The 15,921-nt window shown below is 45.4% G+C and overlaps 1 protein-coding gene across 5 annotated transcripts in view; it reads left to right on the top strand.

Annotated features, from left to right (window-relative positions):
- The window catches only part of ARHGAP26 (Rho GTPase activating protein 26), a 483,828-nt gene that overhangs the window by 101,140 nt on the left and 366,767 nt on the right, over positions 1 to 15,921 (top strand). For all 5 annotated transcript variants that reach the window (XR_003427757.1, XM_027081740.1, XM_027081743.1 and 2 more), the window contains exon 2: positions 15,348 to 15,443. Coding sequence is in view for 4 of the 5 variants with exons in the window: in XM_027081740.1 (XP_026937541.1) it covers positions 15,348 to 15,443 (96 nt within the window). In the remaining variant the exon portion in view is untranslated. The remainder of the gene's footprint in view (positions 1 to 15,347; positions 15,444 to 15,921) is intronic.

Genomic DNA, 15,921 nt, shown 5'->3' with positions numbered 1-15,921 from the left:
AAAGTCAGACATCTGGTAATTGGCAGATCCAGGGTTTGAACCCCTGTTCATGGCATCCATCCACTTCACACTCTTCTGAATTGCCCCTGACTTTGCTCTGTGCGTGTGCTTGGGCACACATTTGTACTTGAATGGCCTGGAAATACCCTTTTTTATTCCTTTCACTTGATTAGTCCCTCACAAAATGGATTTCTTTGTTTTAACTAAGCAAACCATCACTCTGTTCCTTCAGGGAGTTTTTCCTATGCTGACCTGCTGTCTCGGGGCATTATGTAAATGTAATTGTTCTGAATCCTGTACCTCAGTGTTCTGTGTTCTTGTTCTGCTTTGTGTCAGGGCTGAGCAATTCACATTTAGGGCTGGAATCTGCTTTGTGTCAGGGCTGAGCAATTCACATTTAAGGCTGGAGTCTTTAGAGGTTGAGTTTTCATCTGTTGACCTAAAACAAATAGACTGCCAGTTATTTTTTCCAGCAAAAATGGGTTTATTCAGGATCAACAAAGAATTGCAATTTGGGTTCTGCAACCATGGTGAGCCACATGTGAGTCCCTGCCCAGTAAGGAGAGGTGAACTCTTTTAAATAGGGGAAAAGGAGGTTGGAAGGGCTATAGTAAACAAAGAGTCCATTGGAGGAATTGAGTGTTTAAAATATAGTGGCTTTTCATTGGCTGAGTTTTGAGTTTTGACAGTGTCTCATAGGATGAGCTCTTGCCAACAAGAAGAGGAAGTCTTTCTACTTCCTTTTGGGCTCTGCTATCACTGTTGGGTGTGAGAGCTTCCCCTTCTGGCCTCCCAACTCTATTTTAATTGAGGTTTTTGTTTATCAATTTTTTCATTTCCCCCTTTTGATCAAGATCCTTCTCTGAAAGCATCACTGGTCAAGAGTTAGGTTTTCTGGTTTTAGCAGCTTTTTGTCCCTCAGTGTAAGGAAGGAAATTTTCTGAGTGTAGTGTTCCACATCGGAGGGAAAGTGCACAGAAACTTACTGAGGTCACATCCAAGTAATAAGGAGGGGTAGGAGGGGGAGCTCTCAGGCACTTTTATCTAAAGTCCATATGTTATCAAGATCATAGTCATTGGAGACCATCTGAAATATTGTGTCATCATCAAAGGTTTGGCAGACAAACTTTCTGCAGGCCTGGTCCAGATATCTTGGAAAAGCTGTCTCATCAGATATTGTCTGCTTCAATTCCGGGGAATCTTTACATTCAGGTCACCAGATGATGTGCAGATCCAGTTTGGTTTGCTGCTTTCTTTAGGTGTGTTATGTAAATACAAGAGTCTGTTCCCTGGATTTCGGCTTCACAAAGGTTGGTTAGTAGTACCTGATAGGGTCCTTTTCAGTGAAGTTGAAGAGAGTCTTTCTGGAGGTGTCTTTTCCAGTAAATGAAACATCCAGGTTGCAAGTTGTGATACTTAAGGTATTCACCTCCCGAGAGTGCACTGTGAGAAGATTGCTCTACCAAAATTTTTTTTAAATTTTTATTTATTTTTTTATATAGCAGGTTCTTATTAGTTATCCAAAAACAGTTATTTTTAATAGAAGCAATTAGGCCTTTGCAATATTGGAGTAACTGTCCTTTTACCATATGTGAGTTAAAAGAAGCATGAGCCAAGTGCATTGGGCATCTTGCGACTCTCTCAAAGGGTGAAAGTTTGAGTTTCAGAAGGGGTGGATCCCAGATTTAGAAAGGTCAACGGCAGTGCTTTTTGCAAAGGTATTTGGAGGGCTGCTACAAATTTTTCCAGTTGAGTCTTAATGATGCCATTAGTGCATTCAACTAAAACAGAGAATTGAGGGTGATAAGCTCAGTGAAAGTGTTATAAAACCAGCCAAACAGTGCAGACTTGTTGAAGTACTTGATCAGTAAAGTGGGTTCCATGATCATTATGAAGGTTGAGAGGAGTTCCCCAGGTAGAGGCAATCTTTTCCAAAAGAACTTTAGCCACAGGAGAGGCAGTAACCTGTCTGCAGGCAGAGGCTTCATTCAGTCCAGTATGAAAACATACAATGACTAAAATATATTTATATCAACAGGAGGGAGGAAGCTGTATGAAATCTATTTGCCAGACTTGAATGATCTATTAAGCAGTTTAAAATGTTGGAGAGCAGTACCCAGGCTTCCCTAGGTTGTACTTTGGACAAGTGGGACAAGTGAGGTAGGCACTTTTTGCAGTCTTGTTAATGTTTCCCACCAATATTGATTCACAAATGCTATCATTTTGTCAGTAGACCAATGGCTGAATGGATGTACAGTGGTGAGGAGTGGGAATTTTAGAGTCTCTAGTAGGACTGGTTGTTATTTGGTATGAACCAGTGCTTTCTCTTTTTATCAAACCAACGATTGTTTAATTTTCAACCTTGTTTTTCCTTTTTTGAGGCCAATTGTTAGGCTTCTCTAGCCAGCTTTTCTAAGTTACCATTTGGGGAACTATTTATTTGGACTATGACAGAGGTTTGGCTACTTTTGGTTTCTTTAACGGCAGCATTCCTTGCAGAAATGTCAGCAGGTGATTTCCCATAGCTTCCAGAGAATCAAGTTTAGAATGCCCTGGAATCTTAATAATAACTGAAGTGGTGGGTTAAAGTATCACAACTGATAATTCCTGAACATAGGGGCCATTTAAAATTTTATTTCTCCTGGAAGTAAGGAAGCCATGTTGCTTCCACAACATTCCAAAATCATGAGCTATTCTGAAAGCATATCTACTATTAGTATAAATACTGGCAGTTTTGCCCTTACCGAACATATCGGCCTGTGTAAGAGCGTATAATTCAGCCTGTTGGGCTGAGGTAGCCATAGGTAAAGATGTTGCCTCAACAATATCAAAAGGAGTTGAAATAGCACACCCAGCACAACATTTGCATTGTCGTCTTTTAAATAAGAAGCATCAGTGAACCATGAGAAGTTAACCTTACCCAAAGGAATTTACTACAGGTCGTCACGAAGAGTCAGGAGGTGATCTCTCAGCATTGAGCAGTTGTGAGGGACTTTTTTGGTGACATAGGGGAGAAGAGTAGCTAGGTGAAGTGTATTATAATGTAATAAGTGAGGAGCAGTTAACACAAGGACTTCATAGGAGGTGAGGTGGCTGACAGAAAAGTTGAGTGTGATGAAAATTCAGGAGGGCTTCTACTGCATGAGGTACAAAAATGTTTAAAGGGGATCCTACAATGATTTTCTTGTTGGCCTTAACCAAAAGGGCAATGCCAGTAATGGGTCTAAGGCCAGAGGGTTTTCCCTGTGCCGTAGCGCCCATTTGCTGGCTGTAATGCTATCTGGTCGATGGTGGTCCCCATGTTTTTGGGAGCGTACCCCAAGGATGTTCCCTTCCGTTCATTTCCCTATACAGAAAGGAAAAGGGGAATCTGATAAATGGGATGCCCAAGGGCAAGTGGGTTCACTAAATTCTCCTTTAAGCCTTTAAAAGGCTGTGTTGTCTGGTTCTTCCCATAAAATTAGGTCAGGGTGGTTGTTCTTCAGTAAAACACACAGAAGTTTGGCCATAAGAGAGAAATTTGGAATCCAGTTTCAGTAATAACCAACTAGCCTGAGAAAACCTCACAGCTGGTTGCTTAGTTTTGGGTTTGGGGGAACTTAAGACACTGTGAAGGCTATCTGGATCTAGGTGTAGCCTTTGTTCTGATACCAGATACCTTAAACATTGAACCTGGGTTTTGGCAAACTGCAGTTTTTTCTTGGTGACCTTATGTCCCTTTAAGGCTAAAAGCTTTAGCAAGTGTGTGTTACCTTCCAGTGAGGAGGCTCCAGAAGAAGAACAAAGAAGTAAATCGTCAACGTATAGCAACAAAGTAGAACTTCCAGAGAACTTTTTATCATCCAAATCAGCCTTCAGGATTTGTGAGAAATAAATTTCTGAGGCATTACTGTTCAGATGAATTGTTTTTTTCTTCCCAATTGAAGGCAAAGAGGTGCTGGCTAACTTCAACTGGAATACTAAAGAATGCCCTGCATTCATCAATTCATCAGTAAAGAATTTGCTTTCATGGGCGTGGATGTTAGTAATGTATGAGGGTTAAGAACAGCAAGGTGTCGAGGGATAATGTTGTTTCTTGCTCAGGGGTCCTGGACAAACCTCTACCCTCGGCCCTTAGATCTTCTTACCATAAAAATAAGAGTATTACAGGAAATAGTGCCTAGTGCAAGGGATAATGAGGCCTTGAGACTTGTAGTCTTCTATTATGGGCTTTGTACCTCGAAGGGCTTCTTATAGGGTATTGATTAATTCTGGGGAGAGGTTTTGAGGGATCTGTTTGAATCTTGATGCGAGGTGCGCTATGAATTTTGACAATATCAGTTGGAGATTTTGCCCTTAAGAAGGTTGGTAGCTGATTCAATAGGGACAAATGATCAGTGTTTCCAGAATCAGCTCTAGTATCATCAGAAATGGAGCAAATATAAGATGTCAAAGGGTCATTTAATTCACCTGGCTGGCTGCTTTGATGACTACTGTCAACTTCTAGAGTTATTTTCCCCTTTTAGGAGAAAGAAATTTCAGCATGGTACTTTTCTAAGAAGTCTAAGCCTAATAAATGGATGGGGCAGAGGAACTACAGAGGAAAGGGGGTTATCTCTCAAAGAGCCTACACAAAAGGGAGTAGGTTCAGAGATAGGAACCTTTTGAGGTTCATTAGAGATCCTCACTATTTGAACTCATTTAGTATCCTGAGGCTGGGGCTGTTTTGTCATAGTGGGGTTGAGCACTGAGAGTGTAGCTCCAATGTCAGGACTGGAAGAGATTCATCCATAATCTGGAGAAATATTTCTCCTAGCCGATTAAGAAGGAGGGTTGGGAAGAGCCTCTATAGTTCGTTGCAGCCCCGCCATTGAGAATTGGGAGGACGTTGGAAAGGCTGGTTAGAGAGCTGAAGGTACCTGAAGTGCTTAAATTTGTAGTAATCGCTTTTCCAATGTCCTGGCTCTTTACAGTAATAGCAGAAACTAGGAGGGTTTTGGTTTCATTTTGGGGCCTTCATTTGCTGTAGTTGAAGATTAAGAATTACAGCAGTCTTCCTTTTAGGTGATTCATCCACAGTGTGAGAGAGCTGGTTTGCCAGATTAACTAAATCTGGAGTGGATTCCATCCTGGTCCTTCTTACTAGAAGGGAAAGGTCCCAGTTTAGCCCATTAATAAACATAGAGTTAAGAGCTGTGTGAATGGAATCAACATCTGAAGGAAGACCAGAATTTCTTTTAAAAATAATCTGAAGTCAGTTGTAATACTTATGAACAGGTTCATCAGAGTTTGTTTGAATGCCTGAATTTTGTTTTGATCAACAGACTTTGGAAAAGCCCTAGGAATTGCCTGATGAAGTTGCCTAGTGATTGCCTGAGCCTGTTAATACAGTAAGTCAGTGAGTGGGCTGGTTTCCCAGTTGTAATTCTAGGGACCTTCAGGATTTTCCCTATTAGCAGTTTTCATCCAATGCTGGGCCTGGCCTTCACCTACAAGCATATGACTAGCAGATATAAGTCAGAGCAATAAGGTTGATAAACTTGAATGGCTATATTAAATTCCCCAGCAAATCTGTGAGGATTTTTGGTTACTTTGGGAAAATCTTTGACTGTGGTTTGCAGTTCAACTTTAGTCCAGGGAATATAAGAAATTAAGTGTTTGGCCTCTGGATCCTCAGAAAACTTAATTAGAGAATCAGGTTCTGATAGGTTTAGAGGAAAAGGGGGTGGGAAGAGTTTCAGGAGTAAAGGGAAGTTCGACCAGAGACTTGGGGAATTGAGGGTATAGAGGTGTAGGTAGCAGAGAAGGAAAGGAAGAAGATGGCACCAGAGGCAGAGCCTGGGACAAAGGAACCCAGGAAGAGGAGCTGGAGGCTTCAGAAGCCACTTTATCTTTCTTTAATCATTTGTTTGTCTCAGTTAATCTTAAGATCTTATTTTGCAGAAAGGCAATTTTAGGCTTCTGATAATGTTTAGAAGCCTCAAAATACCAATCAAAATAGGCATTTCATTCAGTTTTGGAAATTTTTGAGCTGTGGTTGTCCAATTCGGTTTTAAGAAAAGTTTGGGGATTTCAAAAGTTCCCCATGATGGCTTTGATATTCTAAATTGCCTTTGGTTAGGTAGGTCCATTTAGTTAGAAATGCGCCTGAGGAAGGATTGTGGTATTTAAACAAAACTGGCTGGAATCCCGATGTGGGGAGTGCCCTCAAAATAGTCACATAACTGGGCTCCCATCTCTCAGAGGTTTTTCTCTTGAGCAGAGAGTAATTTTCAAACAGCCTAAACAGCTCAAATAGACTTCAGGCCGAATACGAGCCAGTGCTAAGGGAACAATCTGGTCCTGAAAGAGTTGAGCTGAAGGCTGCACAGCACAGCTCTAATGACACAGCCTAATTCTGAAGGAGTCAGGCCAAAGATATAACAGCACAGTTCCACTAGAGCAGTTCAGTCGCCAAGGAGTTAGGCCAAAGGCTTAACAGCACAGTTCCAGTAAAACAGCCCCAGCCCCTACTTCAAAAGGAATCAGGCCCAAGGCTGAAGTGGCACAGTTCCAATGAAACAGCCTCTATTCCAAAAGGAATGGACCGAAGGCTAGCACAGTTTGAATTGGAACAGCCTGACTTCAAAAATCAGGCTGAAGTGCCAGGTGAGTGCTTGAATATAGAACAAGGCCTTAACCAGAAAGGACAAAGTCTTAAAAATAGATCCCAAATAAGATCTGCAGAGGTTCAAAATGCAGAGAGGGCAGAAGCTTGGATTTGGAGAGAGGGAGAAAAACTTACCCTCCAGCCCCAGGTTGGTGAGAAAAGCAGTGAGCAATAATGGGCTTGAAGTGGGTGTCACACCTGTTTGCTCACGAGCCTTGGAGTCATTGGGGGTCTTCTCTGGATCCCCATTCGGGCCACCAAAATCTTGACCTCAAACAAATAGACTGCCAGTTATTTCTCTAGTACAAAGTGGGTTTATTTGGAATCAACAAAGATTTTCCTTTTGGGGTCTACAATCATGGTGAGCCACATGTGAGTCCCTGCCCAGCAAAGAGAGGAGAACCCTTTCAAAGAGGGGAGAAGGAAGCTGGGAGGGCTGTAGTAAACAAAGAATCCACTGGAGGAATTGAGAGTTCAAAGGATAGTGGCTTTTCATTGGCTGACTTGTGACAGTCTCTCATTGGCTAAGTTCTTGCCAGGCAAGAAGAGGAAGTCTTTTTCCTCCTGAGCACTAACTTTGTAGGGCATGACAGCTTGCCCTTCTGGCCTCCTGACACTATTTTAATTAGAGTTTATTAATTTTTATACATTGTAGGTCTGATGCTGACTCACTTAACATAATGATCATTGATTAGCAAATATTCATTAAGCATCTACTATGTGACATGCACTGTCATTCAGCTAGTCCTTGATTTCCTTATCTATAGAAGATCAAATGTAATCACTTAAACTCTCAATATTCTTATGAGGAAAAGCTAATATAGCACTTGGGAAATACAAATGTCTTTGTATACATCATTTGTATATACAGTTGACCCTTAAACAACGTGGGTTTGAGCTGGGTGGGTCCACTTATATGTGGATATTTTTCCATTGTAAATACTACAGTACTACGTGGTCTGTGGTTGGTTGAATCTGCAGATGTGGAAGAACTGTGAATATGGAGGGCCAACTATAAGTTATATGTGATTGACACCTGTGTTGTTCAAGGGTCAGCTGTAATTATGTATATACCGTGATGATGCTATTGATCACTCATAACTAGACCTGAACTTGGATTTTTTCGTAGGGAGCAGAGTTTCTTTGAATCCCTCATGCTCTCCTCATCTCCAGGCTGAGTGGTGAGCACCATCGTCCAGGTTGAGAGGTGTCATCCCACAGGGAGAAAGCCCCTTGACTGTGGTTATGTGTTCTTGGGTGAAGTGGGATAGAAAGAGTAGAAGTTCCCAAACTAAGTTCTGGGCTAGCTCCTTAGTGAAAGGCTTAATCAGTGTTTAAGTTGATCTAGTCTCTCTTCTGTATAAAAATCTGGTTTCCATTTCCTTGGGGATGAAGTTCAAATTCGTTAGCTTGGCATTCAGTTCCTTTTAACTTCTCTTCCCAGTCTTATCTCCTATCCATCAAGCTGGGCTTCCTGCTATTTCTCGGTAGGTCCTCTCCTTTTGCATCTCTTTGCTTCCCATTCCTGCTTCTAGAATACCTTCCCATCCCTGCCTCCCTGCCCTGCACCTCCTCCCATTTCTAGATATCCAAATACTACTGAACTTTTAAGGTACACTTCAAATGCCACTTCCTATTCTTTTTTTTCTGGGAAGCCTCCTTCAGTGGCCCCAGCTGAAATAGTATCCCTCTTACACTTCTGTGGCTATTTTTTTTTCTTTTAATTCTCAGATTGCCTTAACATGCACTGCTTAAATTTATGTTTGTATACACAGATCGACCCTTCTAAATTGTATTCTCCTCCAGGATATGGAATGTGTACATGTCATCTTTTTATTCCTTTGAGCACACTGATATTAGATTCTCAAATATTTGAGTAAATTAGACAATATGGTATAATAGTTAAGAGTTTGGGGATCAGAGAGACCAGGTTTCTTAAACTACCGGTTATTAACTGTGTGGCTGTGACAGGTTATTTAACCTCTCTGAGTCTGTTTACTGGTCTGCAAAATGGGAGTAATAATACGTGCTCAGTATGATGGTTGTAGGGACAAAATGATTTAAATTGCTTAGTAGGTACATATTACACAGTAAGTATCCAATAAACTAATGCATAATATATTTAAAGTTATTTTGATATAGATTAAGGTGGGTTTGGTCTCCCATATTCTTGAAGGATGTTTTCATGCAAATAGAATCAGAAACCTCATCTGGAAAAGGATGACACACCTTTCTTTGTTCTCTATTTGATTTCATTTTAAAAATCAACTCTGAAAATTTAATTACCCTTAGTGCTCTGGTTGAAAAAACAGATTCTCCGGAGTCAGTGCTGGCTATGGCCTCATTTAGGAAATGAAGTTCTAGGGGAAATGGCCTTAGGGAAAGCACGCAGATGTGTAATCAGAATGGACTCTATGTGACGTGCCGTGGCTGTTGTGGTTGGTGGGCATATCACCCTTTGGAGAGATGAGAGGTTTTCCGAGTTTTCTCCAGCCAGATTTGAAAGAATGCGAGAGACACTTCGGTGGTGACTTCATCCCTCCAGCCCTTCTCCTCCACGTCTCAGGCTTGAATGGATAAGATCAACACAGTTTCTTGGAATGTATTAGGACACTTCTTCCCCCGTGGAGGCCAGGGCCCCTCCCTCCATTGCTGATTGACAAATGTCCACTGGACATTTGCTTCTCCGGTGGGTGTCTTCATCAGTGGGACAGGTTGAAGGTTGGCCCTGTTGTTTCTCCTTGAGTCTTGGCACACCTTCTCTGATACAGCTGCTCGCCATCTAGAGGCCACAGGCAAGGCTGCACATCAGAGAAACTAGACAAATGTTAGTGTTGTAAGATTTGAACATGGTCTGTTTCTTTTTGCTTATATAATGTAGGGTTCAGGCATTTAACAAGGGGACGTCGCTTGCTTTTCTTACAGTTAGTTTAAAATGCCACATGCAGACCTGGGGAAATGCCTCTCTCCAAGCACAGGTTTTGGTAGGATGTGTTCTCAGCTTGCCCAGATACGGGGAAAGAGAGAAGAGTCAACTGGGAATGCTTCTTTCATCTGTTTTAGCTCCAGGCTTGGGGATGTGCTGGGGCTGAAAGGGGACACCTAGCTGTGCCCAACAGTTGGCGTGTTTGTAGCTCATTTTCCCTGGTCACTTGGTGTAGAGAAGGTTTTACTTTATGTGCACGCTGCCAGCTCTTTCGTCAGCTCTGTGGGAATCTTCCTCAATGGACAGCATCAGGGCAGGTGGCTGTATGTTAACAGTAAGCACATTCTTACATATGTAAGCTCCAACCAGACTTACATAAGTTGGAAAGTTTCACCTAATGTACCTAATCTGCTTTTTTTCACTCATCAAGCATAAAATCGGGAATTTCACCTTTGAGTGTGATGAACTAGTGGAGTGCCTGACTTCCTCTCTCCCTTTGTTCTTTCTGTGACACCCACTCTTAGTCAGGCACTGTGCTAGGTTCTGAGGATACATGATCTGAGGATACAGTGGTGAGCATGAAGGGACACAGTCCTCACCCTTATGGAACTTACAAGTCAGGGAGATACTAATCAGATAATTACCTGAGCGATATAAAATTGCTGTGAAGAAGAGGTACATAGGATTCTGGGAGTGAAATTGGGGCAGGGTTTGGTCTGATTAGACGAGTCAGGGAAGGCTTCCTGGAGGAAGGAATTGTTGAGCTGAGGGCTGCAGGCAGGAGTTGGGCCCGTTCCAGGAACTGGCAGAGGCCAGGGTTTCTAGAGCCCACTGGGAGGTGGTGGCCCAGACCCTGCAGGACCTCTCAGGCCTTGGAAGGGACTTCGGTCTTTGTTCTTAGAGCTCTGGGAAACCGTCGCAGTGTTCACTGCTGGAGCCGACACGATTGGGTGGAGAACTGCCGGAGGGACAAAAGTGGATGTGGGGAGACCAGGGAGGGGCAACTGCAGTTATCCAGGCAATGGGGGTATTTGGTTTAGGGGTTGCTGGTAGTGATGGAGTGTGCAGAACCGAGATACTTAGGAGGCAAAATGGACAGACTTGGGAAGGACACCGTTGCCGTCAAGGACGATGCATGTGGGTGTCTGACTCTGACTTGTGTGGCAGGATGAATGATGGTGCCCTTTGCCCAATGAAGGACATAGGAAGGGGCCCTTGGTTGGCTCTCTGGGGAGCCGGTAGGAGGGGAGAGAGAATTTCATTTTGAGTGTGTTGAGTTTTACCTGGGAATGGGGCTTGTGGGGAAAAGCTGTAACCTCTCGGGCTCACGTCCACCTCTCAGCCCTCATCGTGGGTCCTCTCATCTGGGGAATCTCAGACACTCCAGACAAGCCAAGTTGTGTTGCTGTGGCCAATCAGATGGATGCAACAGGCTTTTGAGGGCTACCTTGTTCAGCCCTGTCCTAGGCACTCATTGTGCATTGTGATACCACTCATGAATAGTTCCAGAGTCATTCTAAATGCAGGGTGATGGGGCACAGAGTGTAAGTGTAATTTGGCTTTCAGAGAAGGGAGACATTAACAAGGCCTAGGCACTTTGGTGTTCTTGTGTTTTAAGCAGCCAGGAGGCCAATCCTCTTTCAAGTGCTTCTTTCGGCAGTTGGTCTTTTTTAACTGTAATCAGTTTGTAAGTCCAGGAACATGTGACAGAGTAGCAAAACGTTTTAAGGGTCGTTATATCCGATCTTGGTAACTTTGGAGGTCAGATGCACTGAAAATAAATATAATTGTAAGGTTACCTTGAGTCCTTCATTATATGCGTGTTCACGAGCCTGTGTGTTTGTGCACATGTGTGTTAAGTTTTACCAAAGGAAAAAAAGGAAGTGGCTTGACTGGTGCTATTACTGGTAAAGCTTGTGTAAATCAAGGTATATTCTAACTTAAAAAATTAGGATAGGGCTTCCCTGGTGGCGCAGTGGTTGAGAGTCTGCCTGCCGATGCAGGGGACACGGGTTCGTGCCCCGGTCCGGGAGGATCCCACGTGCTGCGGAGCGGCTGGGCCCGTGAGCCATGGCCGCTGAACCTGCGCGTCCGGAGCCTGTGCTCCGCAATGGGAGAGGCCACAGCGGTGAGAGGCCCGCGTACCGCAAAAAAAACAAAACAAAACAAAAATTAGGATAAACCAGCTGTTTTGGTGAAAGAAAGGTTTATGCTTGGCTTACTCTCTTAAACTCTGCAGAATTAGTGTCTGCTGTGGCAGAGCATGGCATCTCCAGGAAGAGAAGGGCACTTTTCTCTGGTCCCCCAGTGAGCAGGCAGCTTTAGGAGCAGCCCGTCAGGGCCCAGACTTCCAGCTGCTTCCACATCCCGACCCGCCTGGTCTCCTCACTTAGCGGCAGAGCCTCCTTAACTGTGTAAAGCAGATCCTTGTCCTCCCCAGAGGCTGCCAGTCACGCCTTCTCCCCACTCTGGCCAGCATTCTGCCTTTCTAGCAACAGATGTTTCTGCAAAGTAAATATTATTGCCTCTGCTTGGCTGCTCGCTGTGTCTTGCACTGCCTGAACATGAAACAGTGGGGTTATGTGAGCAGGGGGCCACGGAGCTTGGCATGCACCCAGCGCCAGCCTCCCCGCCTTCTCCTCTCCTCTTACTGGAATGTGCATGTGAGATTCCTGTGAGCATCGGAGTGAAAGGCTCCAGAAAGAAGTCTCTGTGCAGCTGCATATCCAACATGATCACCTGCATAGGATGCCAGCACTCTTACTGGGTGGCAGTAGCCAAGAGGCAGTGGCTCTTGGGTGTTCTCTTTTGGATGTCCTCTCTGTTGTCCCAAGTAATGGAGAGGAGTTGATCTGAATGGGGTGAGGCAGCCTGGTGTGCCCACAGGGACCTCAGTTCAGAGGACTTGGTCGAGTTGCAGATCCACTTCTTAGAGGTTGTGTGCTCTTATGTCAGTCCTTTAACTTCTCTGAGCTCTCAGTACCAGTAATCATGCTTCCCTTCCCTGGGTCCTGTTACTGGAGGACTAATGCATTAAGGAAGAGTAGCCCATCCTTGAACAGAACTGAAGCTGACAGTGTACAGAGTGCTTCCCCCATGTGTCTCGCTGGCTATCCTGGCAGCCCCGCAGCTTCGGTGGGTCTCCTCACTCAGAGGGTGACAACTTCTGTGAGGTGAGTTGACAGAGACTTTATGACTAACCCAGGATTAGCTCCATAGCTGGTAAATGTTGGAGCTGCAACTCGAACCCAGGGGCCAGTGGAGGTTGGGGTGAGGGCAAGGGGCTGGGGAAGGGGTTGACCAGTGTAGAACCAGGACCCCATGTAACACAAGTGGAGAAGGGAGGTTCTCCAAAGCAAGCTGGAGATGATGTTCCTAAGTTCGGGGAGTAATGCTGAATAAGGAAACAGCAGGTGTCCACTGTACCTTTACCCAGAGAGTGCTGTGTCTGGCATGTGTCGTTCAAGCCCATGGTGAGTTCCTTTTCAGATTCCAGTAACTGGGCTTCTCACTCTACCCAGCTGTCCTCCTGGGCCCACAGCCCAGTATTGACTCCATACCAGGACTCGTTACCTAATCTCCCATCCAGGGCACTGGCCTCTTTATCGGCTTCGTGGGGCCCACAGCGCTTCTCGGGGTGTGCTGTGTGCCACCGCACAGGGAATCAGGTTACCTTCTGGTTGTACGCTAACGGGCCTGCTCCCGGTTCAGTGGGCCTGCTGTGGAAGGCCCCACAGAGGCCCCGCCGTGCATTATGGGCCACTCCTTGATCCTTCCTGGCAGCTGCCCCTGGCAGCATGGCTTTTCAGGTGTGTGCCGGGAACTTTCCCAAGCCTGGCTGACTTCTCTCTCTTTTTCCACTTTGTTGAGAAGATGGTCCAGCTTGAGTCCTGCTTGCCCTATTGGGGAGGCACAGGGGGGTTGCTGAACGGATAGAGAAGCAGTCCTGTTGTTACTCTTTGCTCAGGCCTTTCTCTGTGAGTTCTGATCAGGGGAACATTCTGGCAAAGCCAAGACTGAGTACCACCTGCCCAAGACTAAGTACCATGCAGCCCACACGTGGGGCCTCTCGGAGGACTTTGTCTTTGTCTGGGAAAGATTATTCTCCCTCATTTTCTTCCTGCCTGCCTGTGGCCGCCCCTGTCCTTCCTCCCCACAGTGTTCTGACTTTCAGATGCATCTGTTTCTTTCTTGACTTGCCAGGGACTGATGTGTGTTCTTGGGGATCTCCTCAGCCTGGGTTGGCCAGTCTTAAGAGATGCCTGATTCCCCTGTCGGCATCTTTGGACTTCTGGCCAAGAACCATTCCATTAAATTGACCGAACCAGGGAGAGACCAGAGACTGCTGGCTGTTGGCTCCTGTGTTCTCCTCCACTCCAAGTGCCTTCCTCTTCTGGTGTCGAGCGAGCAGAGGGCCTTCCTTGCACAAGCCACGGCTAGCTGGGGACCCGCGTCACCCGAGCTCAGGTTGGGAGGGTGGTCCCGGAGCAGGAGCCCCTGGTATCCATACGGTGGTCGGAGCCTCAGACCTGAGAACAGCAGGATGGCCCTGCCTGGCTCTTCCACTGGCACCGTTGCTTGGAATGGACACTGGGATCGGAGAACTCAACACTGGCAGCTGGATTTGTGTACAGTCCCCCAGCCCCCTCCTCCATACACGCGCGTTATTCATCATGTACTGAGCAGGGTGCAGTGCCAGGTACCTGGAGAGGAAACAGACAAACCAGCAGATGGAAAAACCGTGACCCCTAACCTCGAGGGACGAATCTAAGAGCTGAAGAGAAGGGCTGAGGATCGTGGATGCTTATATTCCAAGAGGCTCTGTTGATCTGGGAAGCCAGAATCCCCGCCCTCCGCTCCCCCCAGCACCTTATTGAAGCCAGACCTCGTTGCCGGTTATGCCTCATCTTTCCCTCCTCTGGGAATTGGAACATAATGCCATTTCCCCTTCAGTGAGGGAAACATGTCCGAGGGTAATTTGAATGATTAGCCTCATCTGCAGGAAGGCTGCATGTGGAATTAAGTTAGCATGTTTGTGCCTAGCAGCCTTGTCTGTCAGGCCACTTAAAGGTGCCTCGGTGGTTTATACCCTTAACAGAAGCTGAGGGTTCAGGAAGGATCATTGGCTTTTATTACTGTCTTAAATGAAAGCTTATTTTTTAAATTTGACAAGGGCCTCCAGGAGGCTTCTTTATAGATACCATGTGTGGGGTGTGTTTTCACCCCAACTCAGAACAGTGCCAGGGCTTTATTCTCGGGGCAGCGGTGGAACGAGGTGACCCAGGAAACTGGTTCAAGTGGAGGTTCGTCAGGTTGGCGGCTGCTCTGCTTTGAGTGGAGCCCAGAGGGTTCTGAGAACTCGGGCCTCCCGCGTCCTTGAGTCGGAAGGGGTGGTCTGGTTGCTCCTGTGAAGTTCCAAGCCCTTTGTGCCAGCTCCCTTGTGCGTGGCACTGGGGTGGAGGTATTGTTGAGTCTCATGTGAGGGCAGCTTCACTGACCCCCAGGGGTGTCAGCTGGAGGCGGCAGGACTCGATGCGTAGCCTGAGGAATTAGAGAGTGAGGACCAGACTTGTTAAAGCAAATGTAGCAAAAATATTAACTTCTGAATTATTTCATGTTATAAACAAGTATTCACTCTTTTGAATTTACATTCTTTTGTGCTCTGAGATAGACTCCGGAACAGATCTGCTAGCTGCTGTATTAGTAAAAGGACTAAAAAGTGCAGGAAACATGAAAGCAGGTTTATTTCAGTAATTCGTATTTTTTACTCTTTTTTTTTTTCTTTTTTGCTAGATTTGTCTTCAGCGAAGCGGAAATTTGCAGATTCCTTAAATGAATTTAAGTTTCAGTGCATAGGAGATGCAGAAACAGATGATGAAATGTGCATAGGTAAGTTATAACCACATGCAGGAGTTTAAAAAGTCCACTGTGTACCACAGCTTTCAGTGTCCTCCCTCAGTCTTTCCCCTGGAATAGGGAGTATGTAAGTGTTGTAAATTAAGAAGTCAGTATTAAGAGTGGAGCGGGCAGAGTTGAGTGAAGGTCAGGGCCCGGGGCTCTCCAGGGCTTCTCCTCAGAGCCCTGGGATTGCAGTGGCTCTCACCCTGCGGCCTGCAGGAGAAAGCGGGAAGGTTCGCTATGGGGCTCCTGTCTCCGCCCTCTGTTAGCGTTCTGCTTCTGGCTGGCTCTGCAACGTTCTTCCCCCAACCACAGTACTTTAGAATTAGAGCAAAAGCAGAACACGGGTAGATGGGAGAAGAGTTAGATCAGAGGTTGCAGATGATGGCTCATGGGCTGAGGTCCTAATGCAGTCATGTTTTCTTGGGCGCTCATTTTTTAAAATTGAATTACCATGGAAGTTGAATTT

This window comes from Aethalodelphis obliquidens, unplaced genomic scaffold (assembly GCF_003676395.1).
Source record: "Aethalodelphis obliquidens isolate GAN/ISIS:26980383/991018 unplaced genomic scaffold, ASM367639v1 scaffold45, whole genome shotgun sequence".
Lineage (NCBI taxonomy): Eukaryota > Metazoa > Chordata > Mammalia > Artiodactyla > Delphinidae > Aethalodelphis > Aethalodelphis obliquidens.
Note: the sequence above shows the minus strand (reverse complement) of the source record. Positions and strands in the feature narration are given on the sequence as shown.